This window comes from Euleptes europaea, chromosome 17 (genome assembly GCF_029931775.1).
Source record: "Euleptes europaea isolate rEulEur1 chromosome 17, rEulEur1.hap1, whole genome shotgun sequence".
Taxonomy (NCBI): Eukaryota; Metazoa; Chordata; class Lepidosauria; order Squamata; family Sphaerodactylidae; genus Euleptes; species Euleptes europaea.
The window spans coordinates 37,064,840-37,089,403 of NC_079328.1; the positions used below are offsets into that span (position 1 = coordinate 37,064,840).

General features: G+C 41.2%; 2 protein-coding genes across 2 annotated transcripts in view; one reads left to right on the plus strand and one right to left on the minus strand.

Moving 5' to 3' along the window:
* Positions 1–24,564, minus strand: part of FAAP24 (FA core complex associated protein 24) — a 152,225-nt gene that overhangs the window by 11,424 nt on the left and 116,237 nt on the right. The window lies entirely within an intron of this gene.
* CEP89 (centrosomal protein 89) overlaps positions 1–24,564 on the plus strand; it is a 51,521-nt gene that overhangs the window by 5,568 nt on the left and 21,389 nt on the right. The window contains exons 4-17 of the mRNA XM_056862568.1: positions 1,400–1,598; positions 5,361–5,436; positions 6,084–6,112; positions 7,033–7,081; positions 7,873–8,091; positions 10,006–10,148; positions 12,096–12,146; positions 12,565–12,648; positions 13,482–13,589; positions 14,698–14,809; positions 15,817–15,997; positions 17,725–17,892; positions 19,287–19,428; positions 21,861–21,950. Coding sequence (XP_056718546.1) covers positions 1,400–1,598; positions 5,361–5,436; positions 6,084–6,112; positions 7,033–7,081; positions 7,873–8,091; positions 10,006–10,148; positions 12,096–12,146; positions 12,565–12,648; positions 13,482–13,589; positions 14,698–14,809; positions 15,817–15,997; positions 17,725–17,892; positions 19,287–19,428; positions 21,861–21,950 — 1,651 coding nt within the window. The remainder of the gene's footprint in view (positions 1–1,399; positions 1,599–5,360; positions 5,437–6,083; positions 6,113–7,032; positions 7,082–7,872; positions 8,092–10,005; positions 10,149–12,095; positions 12,147–12,564; positions 12,649–13,481; positions 13,590–14,697; positions 14,810–15,816; positions 15,998–17,724; positions 17,893–19,286; positions 19,429–21,860; positions 21,951–24,564) is intronic.

The following is a 24,564-nucleotide window of genomic DNA, read 5'->3' on the forward strand; positions in this document are numbered from 1 at the left end:
CCATGGCCCTCAGTTTGCAAGATCTGAGCAAGGCTGTCAGATAGGACGTTTTGGAGGGCATTGATTCATAGGGTTGCCATGAGTCGGAAGCACCTTGACGGCACTTAAGACACACACAGAGAGGAATAATGGGTTGGATCCATACAGTGATGTTGGTTCTACCTTTAACAGAAGGTGTACTCCTACCTCCAGAAAAGTATCCTTTTTGTTCACAAAGGGAAACGTTGCGCTCCAACCCTTGTTACTGCTGCAAAAATCCATTGATACATTGTTGTTACCAGCAAGTCCTGATGCTTGTGTTCAGGTATCTCTGCAACAGAAAGGAATTGTATTTTGCAGTCCTGGCCTGAGCAAAGACTGAACTTAACCTGTAATAAAACCTTAGGATGAGGCTCGTCTGCGTGCAACGTCACAAAATCTGTGTGTAAAGTGCTGTTAAGTTGCAGTCGACTTACAGCAACTCGGACAAACAGAGATGGTTTGTCATTGCCTTCCTCTGCATATCAACTCTGGAGTTTCTTTTTGGTCTCTCATCCAAGTACTAACCAGGGCTGACCCTGCATAGCTTCTGAGATCTGTCGAGATTGGGCTAGTTGGGGCCATCCAAATTAGGGCACATCACAACATATACATCACAAAATAATGATTTTGTGCTGAAGTTGTGGTACAGTTACATAGCTATTGCAGATAAATGGCAGTCTCTTGGGGGTTATGTTGTCAGATTTTTTAAACTTATCTATTGATCATATTAATCGTAGATTTAAAATTTGATTGTGATTGGATCTCGTCTTATGAAAATACTACTTAGTGTTGATGGCGTTACTGTAGATGGCTGATACGATTTCATTATTCAAGTAATACCTGTAATATGGCTTTTAAGAATCGTCTTTGTTGAATAGTGACAACATTTCTCCAGTGTGGTGTAGTGGTTAAGAGAGGTTGTTTGGAGCGGTGGACTCTGATCTGGAGAACCGGGTTTGATTCCCCACTCCTCCCCATGAGCAGCGGAGGCTACTCTGCTGAACTGGATTTGTTTCCCCACTCCTACACATGAAGCCAGCTGGGCGACCTTGGGCAAGTCACAGCTCTGTTAGAGCTCTCTCAGCCCCACCTACCTCACAGGGTGTCTGTTGTGGGGAGGGGAAGGGAAGGTGATTGTAAGCCGGATTGAGTCTCCCTTAGAGAAAGTCAGCATATAAAAACCAACTCTTCTTCTTCTTCCTGTATTGATATACATTTTGTTGTTCTAATGCTAAAAGTCAGTAGCCTAGCTTATGTGTAGTTAGGAAAAAGGCCTATTCTCTATCTTTTGACATGAGCACTTTCTGCCTAGTTAAACATTATGCTTTGGAGAAGTGAGACCAGGGTGGTTATGCCTTCACACATTTTCTACTTGCAGTGTAAACTGGAAGAGTGATGGTGATGAAAAAAGCGCAGTGCAGTCTGTGGATGTTTCTGGCAGTTGCTGCGAAGATGAAGACATGGATACATTCGCATCAGACACAGAAAAAGAACCAGAGACTAATGATCAGTCTATAAATCAAAAAGAAAGTGTCGGTAGTGAGGCTGTCTATGCTGTTCCGCACAAAATGAAAAAGGTATGCTTTCAGATGTTAAGTTTTTGTCAGCTAATTGAATACATATGGTAAGAAACGTACATTCTTGTAATGACATCTGCAAAAGTACATTATTGTCAGATATGTTATTCCTAAATGTGCAACAGAAAAACCAAGTGGCTTTCCCGAACACTTTATGTGATCCCCGGTTATTTCCCTGCTTTGTCTATGAGGACACAGCAAAATCCCACTCATAGAAATAGCATATAATCCTAATTTCCTGTGTTGCTGTTCAAACTAGAAGGTGTCATCTCTTTGTTTTATTGATGGTTGAATTCCCTGTGTTTAAAACTGTAATTGGGTCACCAGTTATGAGCAGCATCTGCAAGTGCTCGGGAAACAAAACCCCATTTTAGTCAGTTCTAAATTGGCTCGCTTGTGTTTGTGCATAAGTGTTTTCATGCTGTTGTTTGGGAATGGTACTACTGGGGAAAGGCAGCAGGTTGCCTAGGCAGCCATGCAGTGCTCCCTCTCCTTCTGTTTCCACTGGCCCATGATTGGCTGCTTCTCATTCATATATCCTCACTCAGATCCCCTTGTGGACGAGGAGGCAGCAACGGTGGTGTTACCTGTCAGATAGGTGGCAGCCACCAACCGAGAGGTTATCTCTTGCTGTAGCTTTTCTGCTTCACTTTGCTCTTAATGGTCCTCCCAGATGGAGCAGCCAGATCTAAGTGAGTGGGAGTGTGGGAGGTTCAGAGGCATAAGAACATAAGAAAAGCACTGCTAAATCAGACCAAGGCTCATCAAGTCCAGCAGTCTGTTCACACAGTGGCCAACCAGGTGCCTCTAGGAAGCCCACAAACAAGACGACTGCAGGAGAATCCTGCCTGAGTTCCACGGCACCTAATATAACAGTCATGCTTCTCTGATACTGGAGAGCTTCATCAAGACCTAATAAAGGTTAAAGGAAAGGAAAGAATTCTTAAAGGTCAGATTGATGTGAGGCCATGGGGCTTACATAATTCCCAGCATTACCTTGTTTTGTAAATGACATTCACATTTACAAAAAGCTCAAGTAAATTTCAACATTCAGGACAATCTCCTTGAGATCAAATAAGGGCTTAAAGCACTGATAACTCAGTGGCTTGGAAGCCACACATGGCTTTGATATGCCGCCTGTGGCTCTTCAGAGCACTGTTCCCCAATATGGCACCTTCCCTGTTTTCCACGAAAGTGGGCAAGGAGCTTGCCCGTTGGGGCTTGTGTTTGGCAGCTGGCTCCCACTTTGAAACAGCCACCGCTAGAGGAACAGGTGATCTGCAAGTCTCTGAGGTACAGTCCTCATGCCATGGATTGAAGTAAATGTGGCTTGGTTGATAAGTGCAAATGGGCTGAGGAGTGAGTAGCACTGGCTTAAAGCAATCAGTGTCTGAACATGGGCCAATACCGTCTTTTGGTCTCATCTGGCCATCTGAGGAATACAGATTGAGCATGCACAAGAGGAGTGCATAAGCTCGAAATACATCTGGTTTTTAATGGCTAATGGAGTACTAATTGCAGGGCAAGGTGGAATCAACGTGAAAAGCAAGCACTGGAAATCTGTTACAAGCCACTTATTTTTTGAACTTTTGAACTTTGCAGCTCCAGAGCATCTTGTTACCAATTAAAATTTGTGATGATTGGGACCATTAGGTGGTGCTATTTCTGTAGCTTTTTTTCATGATTGTGTGTGTGTAAAGTGCCGTCAAGTCGCAGCACATAAAATCAAGTTTAAAGTAAAATACCTAGATTAATACCAAGATATAAAGAAGACAGTGTTTAACTTTTAATATGAATGTATCAAGACAACAATACATGTTAGCTGACTGGAAATATCAGCTGGATTTTAATGAGTGAGGTTACTGGAATCTACGCTGAGGTCAAACCAGCGGATGAGTTTATCAGGTTAGCCACCCGAAAGCCATATGATTGTTAGATAATTTGATGAATGTGTTTTCTTTAAGTTGCACCTCACTTTGTAGACACGCATACTTTTTGTTTATTTGCTAAGTTACAGTACAGTCCTCTTTCTGCCTCCAGAATCTGATGTGTCACAGAGACAGGAGTGAATTTGTGAACTTGAGTTCTGAAAGAATGGAACGTGTAGGCAGGCGAACAGCTCTAAACTGTGCTGTGCCTGTTGTATGTTTGGGTAAAGCAAGCATTTGGCGTGATATCTAAATTCAGCCTTTGTGGCAAACTTTTGTGTAAAGCCAAGAGCTTTACACAAGATGAGATCAGGCAGAATTTATGAGCAGGCTGGGCATCATATTGGGAATCCAAAGCCCATGAAGTTATTAATTCTGCAGCCAGAGTGGCCGAAATATCTGCTTGGTACTCATTGATTTACTCAGAAGTGGGAGCTATTTTTGAAACTCGTCTGGCAGTATCATTTCTACAAAATAACGAGAACTGTGATGCCCCAGTGATGAGTCCAGGCAGACAGTGTGGTTCATAAAGTAACGTACAAGCAAGAGCGTCTACCTCGAGTTCTGATAGATTCCTCCCTCCCTGTTTGTCAGTTTGCATTGCTTACATCTGAGGGAGCAAACAGCTTTAAAGTCCATCGTCACAGTAGGTTAGGGCCCTGCACCAAATGAAATTAAAAATGCAGTAGACAGGAAGGCATTGGAGGGGAAAGCAAAAGGGAGCAGAAAAGAAATCAAATGCAGTGTCTGTGTAAAGTTGCCTTAGGAGAGGCAAAGAAAAGCAGCCAGGTCAAATTCTTTATTGTGAGTCCCACTGAAATCAATAAGAACCTTTTGAAATACGTTGCTTCAAGAGTACAGGGTGATTAATTTTTTTTCTTTATTTTTGTTGATCAGTAAATTTATGCAGATACAATGGATCAGTCAATTAGGATACAAACAAATAAGGTTTTAATGGGATGACACATGAAGATGCCTTATACAGAGTCAAAATGTTGGTACATCAGATATGCCATCCAGAAAATAAAATTAAAAGGGGGGCGTTTAGATCCGCACACAAATTACAGATATGCCCAATAATAAAAATCTTTTTTGGTACAGCATTTTTAAGGGAGTTGTCTTCATTCAGAGTTGTTCAGTGTTACTGTATTTACTTGAAAGGAAGACAAGGTTATATTCTGTTTTTTATGTTTAGTATGTCACTGAATGATAGATTATATTTCATGGACATTTTGCACATTGTGCTTAGGCGAGCCCAAATTTGCCACTGAGCCTCCTTTCCAAGGTCACCCTATTCCTTCTCCCCCATCCTAGCCTCACCACCCACCTGCAGGAGAGTCATGGCTCACTTTTGTGTCCCAGCTCACTATCTTAAGATTCCCTGCTGTAGGCAAAATATTGCCTGGGTTAGCTCTTTCAAATGACTTGGTTGTACAGTGAAAGAGAGGCAACAAGGGTGCTGGCATATATGGAGGTGGGGGAGAGCTCCATCATGGAAGTGGAAAGGGGAGAAAGGTAGAAAAGGGGGAGGAGGGCTGTGCAGTGGGCGGGGGGGGGGGAGAATGGGCTGAACGGGCAGGGATGATCGGGAGTGAGCTGGACTAATAAGGAAGAGAAGCAGCAGTTAAAAGAATCAGGTCGTGGGTACCGCGAAGGACCTGAGACTCTAGACTGAGCTGCAGCCAGTCAGCGTAGACAATACTGCGCCTCACTTCTCAGATTAATGTGTCTTTAGGTAGTCAGTAAGTTGCACACGTTCATGTACGCAAACATGCTGGCTGTTTTGTAAAGTGGTCTGCAGATTTCAAGATTGTACTGTAATATTTTTAATTAGGAAATTCTCCCAGTATTTTCAAGCACTGAGGTGGAGGAAGATTCTTGGCTTATACGTCCTAATATTCAAGTTGAAGGTAAAGCCTCTTTGCTTTAGCAGGATATGTTGTGCAGTGAGACCTTATTTTTCATGTTATTCTGTTTCCCATGTTTCCTGGTCCCCTTGAACAAGGTTTTTTTGGGGATAGATCTTGGATTTTATTATGGGATGTAGAATGGTTTCCTGAAGGGGAACTCCTTCATTCCAGCATTGCATTGCGGTGTGTTACCTTTTTCCTGGTCCCCTTGGAAATGGGTGCGGGGGACAAGCTGAAGTTTGAACTTGACACGTGGAAAGGTTGCTTTAACAGTTACATAAGCTTCATTCCAGTATTTCAGTCTTAAAAGCTCACAGAATATTGTGTTGCACCTTTTCTGCAAACCCGCCCCTCTGAAAAAAGATGGAGGGATAATGGTAGAAATGTGGATTAGTTTCCATAATGCGCACACCAGCAGTTCAATAGAATTATTACATTACAGACAGAATGCTAAATGGGTGATTTGAACAGAAGTCTCACTTTACTCAACCAAGTACTAATATAATAGAATAGGGGCTGAACACTCTTCTGGCTCAGTTGGAAAGATTTTTTAAAATTTGATCATCTGCGTTCCCCCACCCCATGATGTTTATTTAAATAGTTTTATTCCGACTGTCCTCAGATATATTAATTTTTCTGTTTTACAGAAATTGAACCTTCTGTAGAGCATTGTCAGGTATGATTATCATGATGGAAAGGACTGGTTCACGCTATGTGTTAAAGACTCATAAGGCACAGAAGCTAAGTTGCACTTTCCCAGATTTTGACTTTGATTTCTTGGGTAACCTTTAAAGATATTCAATATCTTTAAAGCCAGCGTGGTATAGTGGTTAAGAGCGGCGGTTTGGAGCGGTGGAATCAGGAGAACCGGGTTTGATTCCCCTCTCCTCCACATGAGTGGCGGAGGCTAATCTGGTGAACTGGATTTGTTTCCCCACTCCTCCACATGAAGTCAGCTGGGTGACCTTGGGCAAGTCAGTTATCTTAGAGCTCTCTCAGCCTCATCTACCTCACAGGGTGTCTGTTGTGGGGAGAGGAAGAGAAGGTGATTGTAAGCCGGTTTGAGTCTCCCTTAAGTGGTAGAGAAAGTGGCATATAAAAACCAACTTTTCTTCTTCCTCTTCTTCCTTCTCCTCCTCCTCCATATAATGGATAGTCTGCTTTGCGATCCATGCTGTCTTCAGTCTCACAAAAAGCTTTCTGTGCTGGGTTGCTTTTTCTCCCAGCTTATTTCCCACACCTGAGCTGGGCTAGGAGAAAAATGCTGTGTGCAGCCGATCAGAGTGAGGTCAAGTCTAGAAAGGGGCACAGGGTTTAGTTCTCCTCACCTGCTGCTCTGCTTTTGTTTTAAAAATACATCCCACCCACTTTACTTGAGATGGGATTCGGCATACAGGTGTATATATGTACCATTGGAGCTAGTTCAATTTATACTGTAGGAAAATTTGCATAAAATTAAAAGCTAGAGAAAAATCTGAAAATTTAGATATTAAATGTTAAGTAAATGATACATTATTTCTGGAGAGGCTACAGAAATCAGTTCCCAAAATGAAGGGAGTTAACAACCAGTTAATCTTATTTTTGTTTCCATGCTAGGTTGAAAAAGTTGAAAAACCATTGATTGAAAAGCCGCCTCCATCTCCAGGTACTTAACTGTCAGTTTCGTTTGGAACTGTTATAAACGTGTCATAGTGGATCTTATATATTTACACTGCAAAATTACATATCAACAACATTCATTTATGCAGAGATGGTTTCTGTTATATAGCTTTATGTGAGTCGTTCATAGTTCATTTTATGCAGATGTTTTTTGAAGGATTTAGTTAATCTTTCTTTTACAGCATGTTTTCTGCTAAATGAAAAGCTGCAACTTTTGTCCCCCCAAAAAATCTCTACTCAGGGCCTTTCCAGTTTACCAGTAATTTTATTCTTAGTACTGTAGTTACTGGGGCACTATTCCTATCTCATCCCTGGGGAGGGGGAGCGACTAGCCTGCTGCAGAAAACTAGTCAGTTAGCCATTTTTTATACAAATATAAGAGGAAATGCAATGTTGTTATTGAATTCATGTGGATCTCTCCCAGTGTAAACAGCTTTATAAACATCCAAATGTTTTGGTTGGCATCAGCCTATTGAGATGAATTAATTTGTACAGTATTATGACTGTTTTTGAAGCGTTGCTGAGAGTAGCCATGTATTCCAGATTAGTTTTTGCAATCATCGGCAAAAGGCAAGCTGTAATGTTCAGAATTGTAATGAATAATCTGCCAAGGGAGATCTTGAATATCTCAATCCTAAAGGTATTTATTGTGAAACCAACCGGGGCTTACTTCTTTGGTGCTTGCTTCTGGATAAATATATTTAGGAGTGCCATCTTTTCCCACGTGACTTGGATATTTTAGTGACTGCTAATGAATAATTCTGTTCCATGTATTAGATGTAATACTGCGTAAAAGGCAGGGGCAGATGGATCTCACTAGAGAGACGTTCCAGAAACTGAAAGAAGAAAATTGGCATTTGAACAATGCAAATCAGACCCTGTGTTCAGAACATGAGGATACGAAGCAGCAGATGAAGAAGCTTCAACTGAAAGTTAAGACACTGGAAAAAGAAATCACAAAGTTTAAAGAAACTGAACAGAATTCACATAGGGAAGGTGGGAGTTAAACTTTATAATGTTTGTGAGAATGAATAACACTGTTCTCCTTTTAATATATACAGGAATACTAGTAACCTTTAATCAATCAATAAGTTTAATACGGTCCAAGACCAGCAAATTACTAGCAACCTTACTTTTGTCTGTTGTCTTTGTTTACAGTAACTGACACAAGCTAAAATTACTTTTGCAGGGTGAAACATATAGAACATATTTAGTTTCAAATAACGTGTTATTTTAATTATTTTTATTAAAGTTTAAATCAATCGAGATACGTTGATTTCTAAATGCCAGTATCAGAGAAATTCCTTAATCCCTGTTCGTGCACATGTTTAGTTCAACATGGTCTACCCAAATACACCTAACAGGGATAGCATTCTTCCCAGGTGGCTGGCAGAGGTAGATTCAGCCCTTTCATTAACGAAGGTGAAAGCCTGTGTTGGTTATAGGAAAGAAAAGTTGCTTAACCAGCAGCGAGAGCCTCTGCCTGCTCTTTTCTTCGTAGAGCTCCCTGAAAGCGTTCCCGCAAACCATCTCTGATCTTCAGGCCACTGGCTGAAACATGCTGATGCAACCTGTAATCAAAGCTTTTGTAGGACAGGCCCTTAGAAAAAATATCTAAAATGTCAAGGCAGCTTACTGTGGTTTCCTTTGACCCTTTCCTGGTAAAGAATGAAATGATGGAAATAGTAGCCCTCACAGGAATGAAGCGCTTCTCCGAATGCACACTTTGTACTTCGCTTCATCTACTTATAAGCTTCTGCTCTAGAAATGTGAATTTGGAGTTGCTTTCTTTCCTTTTTTTTCTTGCATAATGTAAATTCTCAGTATTTGACATGTGTGGGAACAAATGCGCATAGAGGGCTGAGTGTATGTGTATGTTTACAATTGGATGTCACTGAACTGTTTGTATAACAGTATGTAAACCGTTTTGAAATCCCAACACGTTGGCCGCCTACATGTAAATGCTGACAACTTCTTAATAATAATCCTTTCTGCTATTCCTTGCATCTGTGGAGCTTGTCGTCATTAGGGATCTTCACCGTTACCTTAGTGTTCAGTCAGTTACAGCGAGGAAAGAGCACGTTAGGCCTGCATTACTATTTTGATGTATACACTGTACCCCCCGCCCCACCCCCAATAGCAGCTTTCTCATGCTGCAACTTCCAAAAAGAGCCACTTAAGTTGAAGGATGGCTTCTTAGGCTGAAGGAAGCTTTGCTTAGTGGAGCGGTAGGACACAGGCAGGGGAGGCGGCATGGTATAGCCTGATCTTGTCAGATCTCATAAGCTAAGCAGGGTTGGTACTTGGAAGGGAGACCACCAAGGAAGGCAATGGCAAACCCACCTCTGCTTCTCACTTGCTTTGAAAGCCTCTTGCTGCGGTCACCATAAGCCAGCAGCGACTTGATGGCACTTTACACACACACAGGTCCTTGCTGCCTCTGGTTGGCAACCAGAACAGGAGCTGTATCAGCCCACTAGGAGATTTTATTTATTTACTTAATTTAATATCTCGCCTTTCTCCTCAATGGGGTCCCAAAATGGCTTATTTCATTCTCCTCGCCTCCATTTTATCCTCATAATGCCCCTGCGAGGGTAGGTTATGCTGACAGTGTGTGCTGACCCCAAGATCCCCAAGCAAGCTTCCATGGCAGAGTGGAGATTCGAACCAGAGTCTCCCTGTCCAACGCTCTAATCACCACACCATGCTGGCTCTCTAATGTGAAGTAGTGGGTAGCATTTGGTTTGATGGATCCCAACTTGTGCAGGACTACTGTAAATGGTTTTATAAAACAGCTATTCTTGGAGAATAACCAATTATAATACAGTATTTTGAATTTATAGTTTTTTGAGAGCTGTGGACAATTTGCAATTTAAAGTATGATTGTTGTGAATTTTTTTTTTAATGCAGAGGAACTTGCGGAATTGCTTTTGTTAAGGCAACAGGCCCAGGAATTGGTGGATGAAAATGACAGTTTGAAAATGACCATTCATCGTTTAAATGTGGAACTGAGTCGCTACCAGACTAAATATAGACCAATTTCAGCAAATGAAGTAATGATGTTCTCTCTCTTTCTCTGTCTCTGTCTCTCTTTGAAAGATTAGTAAGAAAACATTGTGTTAGTGTGGCATAGTGTCTAAGACAATGAGCAGTGATCCTGGAGGTCTCAGGTTGAACTCTTTCCAGGTTTGCAGAAAAATCTCCCTTTTCTCCACCTTCCTCTGTGGAAATATTGATGCTAAATGATATGCATGCTGGCAGGTTTTTATTCAATTGTGCCTGCTTTTTCTACTATCACTGTTAGTTGATCTGCAAATATAAAGATCAGGAAACTGCCACTCAGACTTTTACTGAGCCTTTTACCGAAGAAGAAACAAATGGCTTTGTAGATGAATAACCTTGCAACCTACTAATTTTGTTTGACAGTATTTTTCACCTTGAAGCTTTCTAGAGAGCCTTCCATTTGAGTTACTGTTTCTCAGTTAGGGAACTGTGGTGTGTGTGTGTGTTTAGATTACACTGTGTCCTGGATTTATACACGTGACCAAATTATCCTCCTTGTACAGTGTGAGGCTATCTAGCCTACGGGCCCACATACATACAAAAATCTGTTTCTCCTTCCTGTTCTTTATTTTGAAAAGTAATGGGTTAAGATAACTTTGTTTGGATTAGAGGATTACGGAAAGGAAGCTCCCAAAATATTCAGTGTTATTTATCTCGAGGTGATTTCGCAGTTTTTCCTTCCCTTCTGTAAAAGGCCAAATATTATTTTCAGAATCCTGCCTCGTTCCCTTCATTAGTCAAAATCTTAAGTATGTTTGCTCAGAAGTAAACTTACTGTGTTGCAAGGCAGCCAGGCTGCAATCTATGCTTATTTATCTGAGAGTAATCCCCATTGGGCCCAATGGGATTTCTGTCTGAATAAACTCTTTCTGCATAGGATTGTGGTGCTGGGCTGCAGTCCTAAGTAGGCTTACTTGGAAATAAGCCCCACTGAAACTCTGTGAGACTGGCTTTCAAGTAAGCACATCTGAGGAACCTGGTACTAAACTGTATCTTAAAACCAATTTCCTCCCAGCCTTTTTAATGACAGCTTCTTTCCAATACAAAGTACAAATTGCCCAAGGGAATAACCTTCCACATTTCAAATGATTCAGCTTCATGGCACACACAAGAACAGGAAAACAAGTCTAGCACAGTTCAGCTTCAGGCCACATCGTAGCAGGAAAACAGGACTAGCACAGATAATCAGGTTGACTCAGACAAATACCAGCTTTCAGTGAGGTGAGAGAGACATTGAAAAGGCAGCTGGTACTGGGTGTAAAACCAAGCAGGAGTATTCAGGCCTGAAAGTTTAAGTACCTTCTCAATAATTCAGGCAAAGGGACTGACAGCTTACTTAGGGACTGGAATGAGCGCATGTAAAACCTTTCTTCTCTTTTTAAAAAGCCAGGCTTCTACTGAAAATAAACTGGAGAAAAGGGAAACCTTAGCTGTGATTTCCTCAGCAGGACAATTTATACTTGCTTTAGGCAAATTATAATTTGTAAGCTGAGCCTAGAGACTTTAATGATGCCTGACCATGGTTGCCTATGGGAAACTACAAGATGTGCAATAAAACTGGCAAATTAGGACCAAGCATCCAAAACAAATAGCACAGATCCAACAAACCAAAACAACCCAAAACAGTGTGCAAGCTTTCACGTTCTACAGAACTCTTCATCAGGCTGCATACTTAACAAAGATAGATAGGGGGGATAACCTGTAATAGTAACTTTAATAACACAGATGTTTCTTTTGTGCAGAAGGACAGATGCTTCTGTCTAAGGACTGCTCAAGGATATTTGTAAACTTCTGTGCACCACATTCAGTTATAGCACTGAGGCTGGATCCAGTACAAAATGGATATATTTATAAAAACTGTGACAACCTTGGAGCACACTGACACTGGATGCTGAAGTTCCAAATATTTATCATAACCTTTTTTTTTTAAATCTTAGAGTGTAAAAATTGGAAGTCTGCCAATGAAAGGGCCAACACCTCCATGGCTGGTAAGTAGTAGTAGTAATGAAGGTAATTTCACATCTCTTTGTTTTCTGGTAGGTTTTTCAAGAAGAGGCAAAGTGTGGTTCTCTTTAATTTCTCAGTTGACAAACTGCTGATTGTTTAGTTTGTGTGGTATTTGAGGATTTGCATTGAAATTACCAAAATATTTTTAAATTTAATATTAACAGATCAAAGATTCATCACTCGCTTCTTGGTTGGTCCTCTATAGTCACCTTTTAGACAATAAAGTAGCCTTTGTGTTTTGCTTAGATTAACATGAGTAAAACATTGTGTGTTGTGTTGTTGTTTTTTTGCTGAGGTTCCAAGCTGTTTACAGTAAAGCTTTTTAAAAGACGCAACGAAGCTAGAACATGTATGGTTTTGAGGTGGATTGGACTGAAGTGTGCTTTTTCCTCCCTTTAGCTTGATATGAAATATTTATCTCCTCTGCTATTGGCATATGAAGACAGAATGAGGGAAAAGGAAGATTTGATTCTTGCACATGAGGCAAGTTGACAGATTTTGTACTTTAAAGATTGTGTAATATAACCAGGTGGATCCTGGTTAGTACTTGGATAGGAGACCACCAAGGAATACCCGGGTTGCTATGCAGAGGAAGGCAATGGCAAACCACTTCTGTTAATCTCTTGCCTGGAAAACCCTACTGGCTTGCCATAAGTCGGCTGCGACTTGACAGCACTTTACTCAATATAACTAGGAAAATCCTCCTACTGATTTCAAACGGTGATTTCCATGGAAGGTAGGGATTTTCATCCGCAGAGCATGACTTCCTAGCCTACCCCTCCTGCAGCAAAATGTCCACTTCCCAAAATGCTGTTCCTAAGAGCCCTCCCTCCAAGGAACAACATGAGTAGGGAGTCAGAAGCCCGTAGTGGGAGGAGGGAATTGGCAGGCTCAGTGGGATATGAACCAGGACTGGCTGTGGTTCTGTGTGGCCTGTGTGTTCAGTGACAAACTGATGTTTGTTGCTGTCACGTGTGAATCAGAGACTTGCTCATTTACAGTACAACCCTGTGTGCAGTTACCTGGACGTTAGTCCCATTGAATACAGACTGACTTCTGAATAAACCAGCATAGGATTGCACTGCCAGCCAACTGTACAAACATCTTACCGAGCTGAATTTATACATCTAGAATTCACTGTTATGTATATTTAATATGCAGCTTGATAATTAGGCAAAGGCAAATAGTGAGTATAAAATATTTATGAAATGGTTAAAAAAAACCACCCTCAATTGTATATTTAACTCAGCTAGTTTTGGTAACTTGTTATAGCAGACCGTTTATAACTTGTAGGTGCTTTATCATTTCTCATTCAGGAGGACATGAAGAATTTTAAAGAACGAGTCGAAGAGGTAGTGAAGGAAAATGAACAGTTACACCAGCAACTGTGTAAACACAGTTCTGTTTCAACCAAAGAATGGCAAGTGTGTTGTCTTAAGAAACTATTAAATGATTTTGAGGGAAGGGATTCCAAACAATTCATGGTGGGCTTGAACTGAATCTCAAAAAACATTGAAGTTTTTATTTTGCGACAGGTAGATTTGAGTACATTGATAAATGTAAATTTTCCTGAATATTTTGGAAATATGCACGCAATAACATAGTAGTTGGAAATTGTGAGCCTTGTAAGGAGTGGTTTCTGCTCTGTATCTGGGGTTGCCAATCTTCAGGTGGTGGCTGGAGATCTGCTATTACAACTGATCTCTAGCCAATAGAGATCAGTTCACCTGGAGAAATTGGCCTCTTTGGCCATTGGACTGTATGGCATTGAAGTCCCTCCCCTCTCCAAACCCCACCCTGAGGCTCCACCTCCAAAATCTCCAGGTATTTCCCAACCCAGAGCTGGCAACCCTCTCTGTATCCAAGAGATGACATCCAAGGCCTAAAAAACATGAAGTTTGCATAGGAGTAAATGCACAAAGGGACACAGCTAAGATCATTTACTTAGAGTTGTTGCCCATCTAAAATATGACTGTGGAACTTACTTTCTCAATCATATTTCCAAACCTCACATAGAAGAAGACAAGTTGGTTTTTATATGCCGACTTTCTCTACCATTTAAGGGAGACTCAAACCAGCTTACAGTCACCTTCCCTTCCCCTCCCCACAACAAACACCCTGTGAGGTAGGTGGGGCTGAGAGAGCGTGATTAGCCCAAGGTCACCCAGCTGGCTTCATGTGTAGGAGTAGGGAAACAAATCCAGTTCACCAGATTAGCCTCCGCTGCTCATGTGGAGGAGTGGGGAATCAAACCTGGTTCTCCAGATCAGACTCCACCGCTCTTAACCACTATACTACATAATGCACATGATTTGGGAATCTCCACTTAGGGGCTGCTCCATGCTTTGCTCAGCAAGCACAGTTGCTGCATGTGTAACGGTATTAACACATGTGTTTCCTGCAACAGACATATGTGACTGTCAGAAAGCCCTCACCTAACAGGCGCTGCTTGTGTATCTTCTTTCAACTTAGTGCAGTTGCAAACATTTGAATGTACTTCCGCTTTTAAATCAGTTGGTCATTTACAGGCAGCGGCTGCAAAGCCAAGCCAAGCTCGTCCTAGAAGAGAATGCAGTATTGATGGAGCAGCTTAAGATACAGCAAGCAAAAGCAAAAGACAACCACAAGCGGCATGTCCAAGATGGTAAAACATCTTGATTCCTACTTAGAGCAAGTATAAGGAGAGACCCCAAGTATAAGCTGAAATCAGTACCCCTGACATAGGATGTCATAAGCCTTTTTAGAACGAGAGGTGTTAGTCACCAGTAATGTATTGAATGTATTTTTCTAACAGAGCGGTTCCTCAGTGGAACAGGCTTCCTCGGGAGGTGGTAAGTGCTCCTTCCCTGGAGGTTTTTAAGCAGAGGCTAGATGGCCATCTGTCAGCAATGACCTTAGGCAGATCATGAGAGGGAGGACATTTTGGCCATCTTCTGGGCATGGAGTATGGGTCACTGGGGGTGTGTGGGAGAGGTAGTTGTGAATTTCCTGCATTGTGCAGGGGGTTGGACTAGATGATCCTGGTGGGTACCTTCCAACCCTATGATTCTATGATTGATGTATGGTACATGAAGAAGTCTTTATTTTGGCTTGTAATGTTTTTAAAAAATTATGGTGGAAACAATTAACTTCTGTCTGGCACTTGTTTATGTACTCAACCTTGATGACAGTGAAATGTCTTATTGTTGGTCTAGAATAAAGTAGCATAGGCAGATGGCTGACTAATTTACAGATGACTGACATTAAAAAAAAAAAACACCCAAAAGATTTAATAGGGGCTGAAGCAGAGATTTGAGTCAAAGAAGCTGGCCCCTCTAAATGTTATATAGTCTTTGGTGGAGACCATGGAAAAATTAGAGCTGTAACAAGACTTCCCTTTTGTCAAGTCCTTTAATGTATGCTTAAGGAGTCTCCGCTGACATTCAGCACTTGTGGAAAAGCATTTTTTTTTATATCCAGCTGTAATACTGCAGATTAATACAGTTGCCCGAATCTCTGAACCAGATGACAGGGATTTGCGGTGAACTAAAAATGTCAGCCAATTATCCAAGAAGTGAATAACTTGGTATGCTCAAGTTCACATTTGTTTCCTAAGGCAACTCTTGACTTTGCCTCAAATGTTTGTGTTTTTTGCAATTTGTCTTTGCAAAGTTTCCAAATTAACAAAGCAGCTGATGATTTTGGAAGCCAAGAAACAGAGCCAAGACAAAGAGATGCAAATGTGTCAGAAGCAGCTGGAAGAATTACGCTCCACAATCAAAGGGCTAAAAGTCAGCTTTAAAGACGGCGTAGCCATGGAGGAGCACATTGCTTTGGTAAATCAGTTGAAAAGGTAGGAGTATGAGGAAGGAAACTCTGTAAACAGCTGTTCGTTACAATTTATTTATTGAGCTATTACTCTGTTATTTAGTGCAGGGACAGATTGGCCATTATGGTCACCAGGACTGCCTTTCTTCTTGTCTCCTTTGGAGAGGCAGTGCCAGTATGGGCGGGGTGGGCACCATAGCCCTTTTCCAGGGTCATTTTCCCCTCCAAGTCCTCCGCTGGTTTTATGTGAGATAGTGGTTAGAGTGCTGGAGCGGGCCTGGAGGAGCCCAGCTTCAGATTCCAGCTCGTCTTGAAACTGGCTGGGTAAAACTTGAGCCAATCATTCTGTCAGCCTAACTGACCTTCCTGTGTTGTCGTGAGGATAAAATGTACACCTCTCTCAGAGGAAAGACGGGATTAAAATGTGCTAAATAAATTCGTTTGGACAATGAAGTTGACTCCAGAAGTAACATGCAGAAATTAAAACTATAAATAACAACTGGTTCTTGTAGGTTATCCGGGCTGTGTAACCGTGGTCTTGGAATTTTCTTTCCAAGACCACGGTTACACAGCCCGGATAACCTACAAGAACCAATGAACTCTGACCGTGAAAGCCTTCGACAATATAAATAACAACTAATCAATAATTTTTAAAAGGTGAACAGAGAGAGGTTGCTAGTGAATTGACTCGTGTTGCTATGTTGGAGGAAGGCAATAGCAAACCTCCACTGCCGATCTCACGATTGGGACGCCCCATGGAAGGGGTCGCCATGAGTCCATTGTGATTCGACAGCACCTTCTTCTTTTCTCCCTCTGGCTTTGCCGATGGCAATTTTGTGTCTCACTTTCTCATAAAAGCATGTGTTAATACTTGTGTTTCACTTTCAGTCCTCTTCCTACATCATAAATACATTTTTTTCCTTTATGATCTATAATTTATGCTTTAGAACATTTACTTAGCTACAGCTGTCTTTTTAGGGAGATGAAGTTGCTTTTTTTTAACATTTATTTTTCACCCCAAAATTACAGAAGTAAATATTACACGTATATCACAGGACATTAAAATATAGAAGATGCTAATCCTGTCTCTAACTTTATCATATCAACTTTAATTTTATCATTGAAATTTGGTTGTATTTTAGTCTTGGCTGGGGCATGAAATATTAAGATAATTCTTTTGTAATAACGGCCAAAAACCATACAAATCGGGCAAACTTTTTTTTTTTTTAGCGGAAAGCAAGACTGGAATTTTTGTCCTTGGTTTCCCCACTATCCCTGGTCCCAGCCCTTGTTGGTAGCCCACCCCTGCCACTAGTTTCTCCATCCTGTTTCCCTTTTACGCAAACTATACATGCGATTGCACGTTATACAAGCTTCCACTGAACCGCTAAAAATGACAATTCTGCGGAGGCAGTTGCATTGTATTTAAAATGGTGTCATTTGGAGGTAATGTGCGTACGTATTGTGGGCTGTGTCTGTACCCAAGTTAATTTAATTCCACAGGATCTGGGCCGTACCCAAGGTTGGGTTCACAGCGTGTCACACGAAGGACGTTGTTTCCTCGTGTTGCTCAGAATGGAGCAGGAGTGCTTTCGTTTCATAATTTGGCTGCTTTTTAACATGTGCATTAGCAATTTAGTTGAAAGAAATAATGATGCTTTCCCACTATTATGTTAATTTCTAATTGTCCATTTCTCTACGGCAGAAGCGGTCGTTTAGTTGATGCCTGATTTTAATTATTGTTTTCTGCAGCCAGTTGCAACAGGAACAGGAAAAGAGGGAGGCAGAGGTACAGGAGTTAATGGGAAAACTAGCATCTGCGCAAGGCGAAAAGAAAAGTCTGCTCATAGAGCAAAATGAGCTGGTGGCTGAGAAAAAGGCCGTGGAAGCTGAGCTTGAAACAGCACAGAAAACAAAGAGGTTTGGCTGCTTACTCTCCTGTTGATTCATTATTTCCCACCAGTTAGAAGAATATTTTTTAAAACATGTTGCTTGCGAGATTGACAATGTAATCCTGTGGGGTAGGGCAGAGTGTGCCCAGTCCCAGGGGGAAGCCCTATTGGCCCTGGTTCCTGACAGTCTACAGGGCCTAGACCCTGGACTGGAGGGGGAAGGAGAATCCAGGGATGCCCCTTCCCAGGCTCCAAAGGATAGGACTGTCACAGCCAGAAAAGAGGGAACAGGATGTGAGCAATCCCCCTTCTTCCTGGTAACTGAGGCCTTCTCAATGCACACTGTGAAGACAAGGGGAAGCTGGAGGGGCAGTACATCCCCAGACTCCCTGCGTCAAAGGAATCGAAGAGGAAGTTTGGAAATCTGAACCTTCCCATCGCTCTGCAGATGAAAACCCTGCTTTGACTCCAGTTTTTCTGGAAAAATCAGAGCCTAGCAGGTTTGAGAAACGTCAGGGCATCCTGGGGAAACAATTAAAGGAGAGGGAAGGAGAACGATTGGAGGACATCGTCATGTGGATGCTCTGAAAACCTGTGTTCCTGTTTGAGAGCTAGACCGGAGCAACTCCTCCAAGAAACATCCTCAGACTGGTGTGACTGTGTAGGATTGTGCTGTGATCGTTCACCTGGAAGTTAAGAGGATCTCAGCTTAGTTTTAGATAAATAGAATTTTTTGCTCCCAGTGGCTGAGAAAAAAGTTTGAAAAGGGGAGCAGATGGTGTGTCTCAACTGCAGTTTCTTAAGGCAGGCAGCCGGCCAAACTGGCTTGGAAGGGCAACAGGGAGGGCAGGAGCTGGAGCTGCTACAGCTGACCTTTCCTTCCCAGTCATTGTGGGCTGAGTTTGTGTTGGTTGACCTGGCCCAGAACAAGTTTTAGAATGCACTCCGATCACTGCATCTTGGAAATTTGATGTACAATATTTTGTAGATTTGTGTCCTCATCTCTGTAAAGGGGCTTGTGGAATACTTTGCATGACCACTGCTAGGTCTTGTCAGTGGGTCATAAAATTATTATCTCCTTCTAGGGCCCATGGGACTAGCAAATTGTCACTGGTTAAATAATGTCTATCTTCTTCAGGGTTTATTAAAAAGCGAAAAACTATTTTCCATAGAGAAGATAGCAGGCAGAAGTAGAAATTCCAGACCAACTTATGCTTAGCTCTGATGGAGAATTGCTACAGTCTAGGAAATGAAACTTCAAAAATATAATGAGAGACAATTAAGTGATTGCGTGAACTAGTGTAATTCGGCTGAAGTCAGCGTGGGCGTTGAATTGTACCAGAATTGAGTTGTAACATTAGTGATGCTGGATTGCCCCCTAATAGATTTTTCTGTCATTCTCAAAAAAACAAAACCTTGCAGGCGATCACAGAAGAAAATAAGTCTTCTGAGACAGCAGTTGGAAGAAACAATGGAAAAAGAGGAGGCAGCACGACAGTATTTGGCAAATCTGATAATCTTGGCAGAGAATGCTATTAAAGAACGTGATCGCCTTTTAAACATGGTAAATATTAAAGAATCCATTGCTTAGATGAGGTTCCCATTTGGTAGAACAAACTAACCATCAAGGAGCAAAAATCACCGATGAACTGTTTTATATCAAAGGGTGAGACAATTTTTTGAGCCCTGAGAGAACCACATCTGAAACATATTTAAATATTTAAACGAATGCACCATTCTTACATGTGATGCGCCTGTTTCTGAAAGAGAAGAGCCGATGGATGTGTTCCAGGAATTTTGGGAAGAAAAATTAAATCATCACATTAACTGTGATGAAGGACACTGTATAAATGAAGACAGCAGACAGTCTGGTGTCTTGGACTTAGGCAGGAAGCTGAACTGTCTACTCATGAAAGAAGCAGGTTTAAACGCAAACAGTAGCCTGACTCCCATGCTCCCTTTTAAGGAGGCTAGAAAAGATGTAAAACATTGCAAAGCAATATTTGCCTTTAAAGGCTTGTAGACAGATAAATAAAAGTTGGAACACACACCCTGGACGCAATTCTAAACTTCAAATTCGAACAGCAGTTTCACCACCCACAGGTATCTTCATTGGTCTGTGTCCTACCATCCATGCATGGGATGCTGATTTTTGCCAATATTCCTCTAAACACGCAGCCCTTACTGACCCCTGGAAAGATTATTCCTGGGATCATTGGAGCAGAGGAATAGCCCTGCAAGTTGGGGTACTGGAGGGAGGAGAAAGTGTACTTCTCCTGAGTCAGTGGAGGTCTGTAGATGGACAAGAAAGGAGGAGATGGTTTCACCCCTTCCCTGCAGTTCCCTGACTGGCAGGGCTGTTGCTCCATGTGGGTCCCACAACCCCTGGAATGATGTAATGGTCAGAAGGGGTTGCTGGAGCAGAAAGGAATGCTGGGAAACTCTGTGTGCTTCATCAGTGGTAGGAAGCAGGGCAAGGAGGCCAGGGGAACTATAAAAAGCACTGTGATGCAATAAGTGAAGCCTGGCATTTTAAACATTGTGACCTCTAGTGTAGACAGCCGCAGATTTTATATATGAAGAAAATTTGTGCATGTGGGTACTTCTGGCGCGGAATGGTTTCATCACTCTTGTTCCTTGCTTGGAGTGGGCTATATAATAATCATAGTAATATAGGTTTTACAATTGAGCTCTGTCCAGAAACGAATTTAAAGACGCAGGCTCACAGTCTTAATTGTGAGTCATATAAGTAACAGGTTGTGGTGGAAAGTTTGATCTAGTCACCGCTGATTTACGGCAACCCTGTAGGGTTTTCAAGGCAAGAGACGTTTGGAGGTGGTTTTGCCATTGCCTGTGTGTGGGCTGAGAGAGTTCTGAGAGAACTGTGACTGGCCCAAGGTCACCCAGCAGGCTTCATGTAGAGGAGTGGGGAATCGAACCCACTTCTCCAGATTAGCGTCTACCGCTCTTAACCACTACACCTACACTGGCTCTTATAAGTAACATAGGGAAATGGATATTTAATTAAAAATTAAGAAGGCAATTTGCACAGAAAGCCAAGAGGGAGCATGTGCAGCAGTTCATTAAATACTACTCTACTGCCTTGTGTGAAATACTGCCAGACTTAATACACCTGATGTATTCTGCCACAGTCAAGAGAGAGAGCGCATAAGAGCAGAGTTGGTGCATGGGATTTTTAGCTCTGTTTTTCTTATTTTTCCATGTTCATCCTTTTTTGGTTTTGAATGGGTCTAAAATAGCAGAGTCACTGGAAAAGACAATCATGCTAGGAAAAGTTGAGGGCAACAGGAAAAGAGGAAGACCCAACAAGAGATGGATTGACTCAATAAAGGAAGCCACAACCCTCAAGTTGCCAGACCTGAGCAAGGCTGTTAAAGATAGAACGTTTTGGAGGACGTTGGTTCATAGGGTCGCCATGAGTCGGAAGCGACTTGACGGCACTTAACAGACACACAAAATAGCAGAAACTTGTGCACAAAGTGCGGCCAGAAACTATGTTCACTGGCATTTAGACAGCATAATAATTGATTCTTTTCAATTCAGTAAACTAAGTGCAAAGTATTTTCATTTAGTCGCTGAACTATAATGAATCTATACACTACTGGTCTGCATCACTGAAAGAATAATTACACAAATGGTTGATTTTGGTTAGTCAACTTTTCTCTCGTTTGGTTTGTTTCAAAAATTATATATATTCATTTTTCTTGTGTGGGTGTTCATATATGATATCTTTACCTGATGATCAGAGGCAATCAAAATACCTTGATAAAGTCCACAGGTGTTCTGATCAGATTTGGTGCAGAATAATGCAATTCCTCAGTGATTAACAGTGCAATCCTAAACAAAGTTGCACCGTTCTAAGTCCAAAGGGTATAACTGTGTTTAGGATTGCACTGTAAAGTACTTAAAGTCAATGGAAAAAATATCAGAAATTAGAATTCCTTACAAACGTAATTACCTTTTTAAAAATTTTAGACCAGTTGCTTGGAAAAAGAGAATCAGGGATTCATCAACAAAGTGATGGAAGGAAATGTACGTTTAGGAAGATTGGAAGAGAAAGTAAAGGTAAGTCCTTTTTAATGAAACAATATATATGTATAATATGGGTATTTCGTTTTTTTACTGCAGTCATCAATACGTGATTCTTATAGGATTTTTAACATTCATTTTTTTCATATAGTTGGTTGGATCCAGATTAAACTGAAAATTTCTGCTGAACCCTCCTTCCCACTGCAGCCCCCACCCCCACATCATCCCTCAGGGTCCACTTTTTCCACCAGGAGCAGCATTTGTAAAGATTGGTGGGTTTAAGTGGGAGGTAGGAGTCAGGAAAGTTCCATTCTGCAACTGGAAGGTTTAGTTTGGATTCAGGCCAATATTCTTTGAAGGGAGGGGGATGTGTAGTGGCTTTGTGCTATAAGAATGCGTATAAACTGCTAAGTTCTAAAATGCGGTAGAAATGGAATTGTTTTTGCTTATACTGGCTATTCCTGCCACGGTTCCATGACCCTGCATAAAGTCCCACAGTAAACAGGGATGTGAAAATGCATTCGCTGTTTTATAGCCTGTTAACAACCATGGTGAGATGCAGAATTAGGATCTATCTGGCTAGAACAATTACAGGAATAAAGGATCCCATTAACGTTATAACGTAGTTGGATAGATTTATGAGGATGGGATAGGAACTGTTTTAACTCTGAATCTCAATGGCGGCATCTTAAGGTCAGGGCGGAATTTTTTCACCAACAAACTATTTTGTTAACCTTTCTCTAAAGAATCTTATAACATACTAACAATTAAACAGCTTATTTGGCAGAAGGTTTTGTAAGCCCATGCTCACTTAAGAGTAAACTTCAGCTGTCAGAAATGTTTTAAGTAGGTAGAAAACCGAAGAAGGTGAGCATGTACGTGTGTTTTAGTTACCGAGTAAGGCCAGAAGGCCCAGCAATCCAAGAAATAGGTGTGTTATGTTACTATGCAGAGAAAAAAAGAAAAAAAAAGATCTAGTAAAAAGAGTAAGCAATGTGTGATCCACTTGCCAACAGGTGAAAAACTGGCAAAGCAACGTGATTTCAGTTGGAAATAGCATTTCTTCCCTTTCTGCCCTTCTGCTTGATTTTGCGGTAATGTCCTTGTTCTGCCCTCTTTCAGTCTGTACCCATTTGTGTCTGTCAACTGCATTTCATGCATCTGACAAAGTGGGCTGTGGTGCTTGAAAACATACTGCTGCGATAAACCTTTTGGGCTGAGTTCAGGTGCCCGAAACAAGCTTTGGTTTATTTGTAGTGAAAATGAGCCAGAGTCCTTGGGCTCACATGCTCCTTCTTCCTTTCCCCTTTCCATACAGCACTGAAACTGCAAATCCTGAAGTTATCTAAATTATGGTTCAGTTATGCTTTAGAATGTAAGCAAGAAAAAATTGTAACTTGTTAAAGCACTTAATTTAGAGAGGAGAGCCAATTTAGAGAGGGCAGCCAATTACCACTTATTGAAGTCTTCCTGGTATGAACACGTTCTGCACTGAATGTGTACCAGCGTTCTTTGTAGGAATGACAAGGACTTTGTTACTTTTGGTCAGGTGCGCATGTAATATTAACATCTGAGTATATATGTGCATTGTTGTCTTGATGCAAAAGACCGATTTGCTGGGGAAAAGACAAATCTGCTGTCTTTCTTCCATGCACAATGACATCAAATACGTGGCCCTGTGCAGGCAAACATGTTTTTGGATTAGGGAAAAATAAAAGTCATAAATTATTCTGCAAATTATAGCAATCTAATATTGTGAAGATGGAGCATTATGTGTTCCTACTATAAATCTCATAATATCAGATTCTGGTTATTTCTGAAACCCCCTTGATAGGATGTATGGCTTGAACCGGTGTAAGATATCAAAAGATAAACAACTCTGTGGTAGTTCACTAGCCTGTTCTTGTAGGGTATGACCAGTTTTGATTTAGTCCTTGATTTCATATTCTTCACAGATTAATTAATTTACTCCAAAGGTTATTCCTGTGCCTACCATCACAGGGATACTTCTGTTTTACACACACACACACAGAATTAAAATGTCATAGATCCAACGAGAAAATTTCAATTACAGTTTATGATGAGTATTGTAATAATAATTACATATTTTATACCATAACCACAAAAATCATTTTATAGGATAGATGTTGTTGTAAAAGTTTGTCTGTTTAATTCTTCTGTGGCAATTACTGTAGGGATAAACGTCATAACCTTTTAGCATCAAATTACGTCAAGCTGGGACAGTTTTGCCCTTTCAGTTCCACAAGCTTGTTTTGCGTTCTCTTTTTTCCTCCTAGCCTTAAGATAAATATTTGATTAAAAGCAAGAGCCCTGGAGTTAAATTGGCAGTTGGCCTAATTTTTTGTTTATCTCTGTTTCTATTTAATCGTTTTTGTTTATCTCTGTTTCTATTTAATCATGGAAGAACTAATGTAGATGCGTGTAACTTTCCGTTAATGAAACTAAACATTTTTAATGCCTCAAGTTTTCAAGTATCTCTGGGTAACTGTTCAGCATTTGAGGGGAAAATATTGTACACTCCAGTCCATTTGTTCTGTACATACCTACAGTGGACTGCTGCGTACAGTGGGTGTAAACTGGTATTTTACCTAGGTGATAACAAACAGCTCATTCCTGAGCCTTGCAGCGG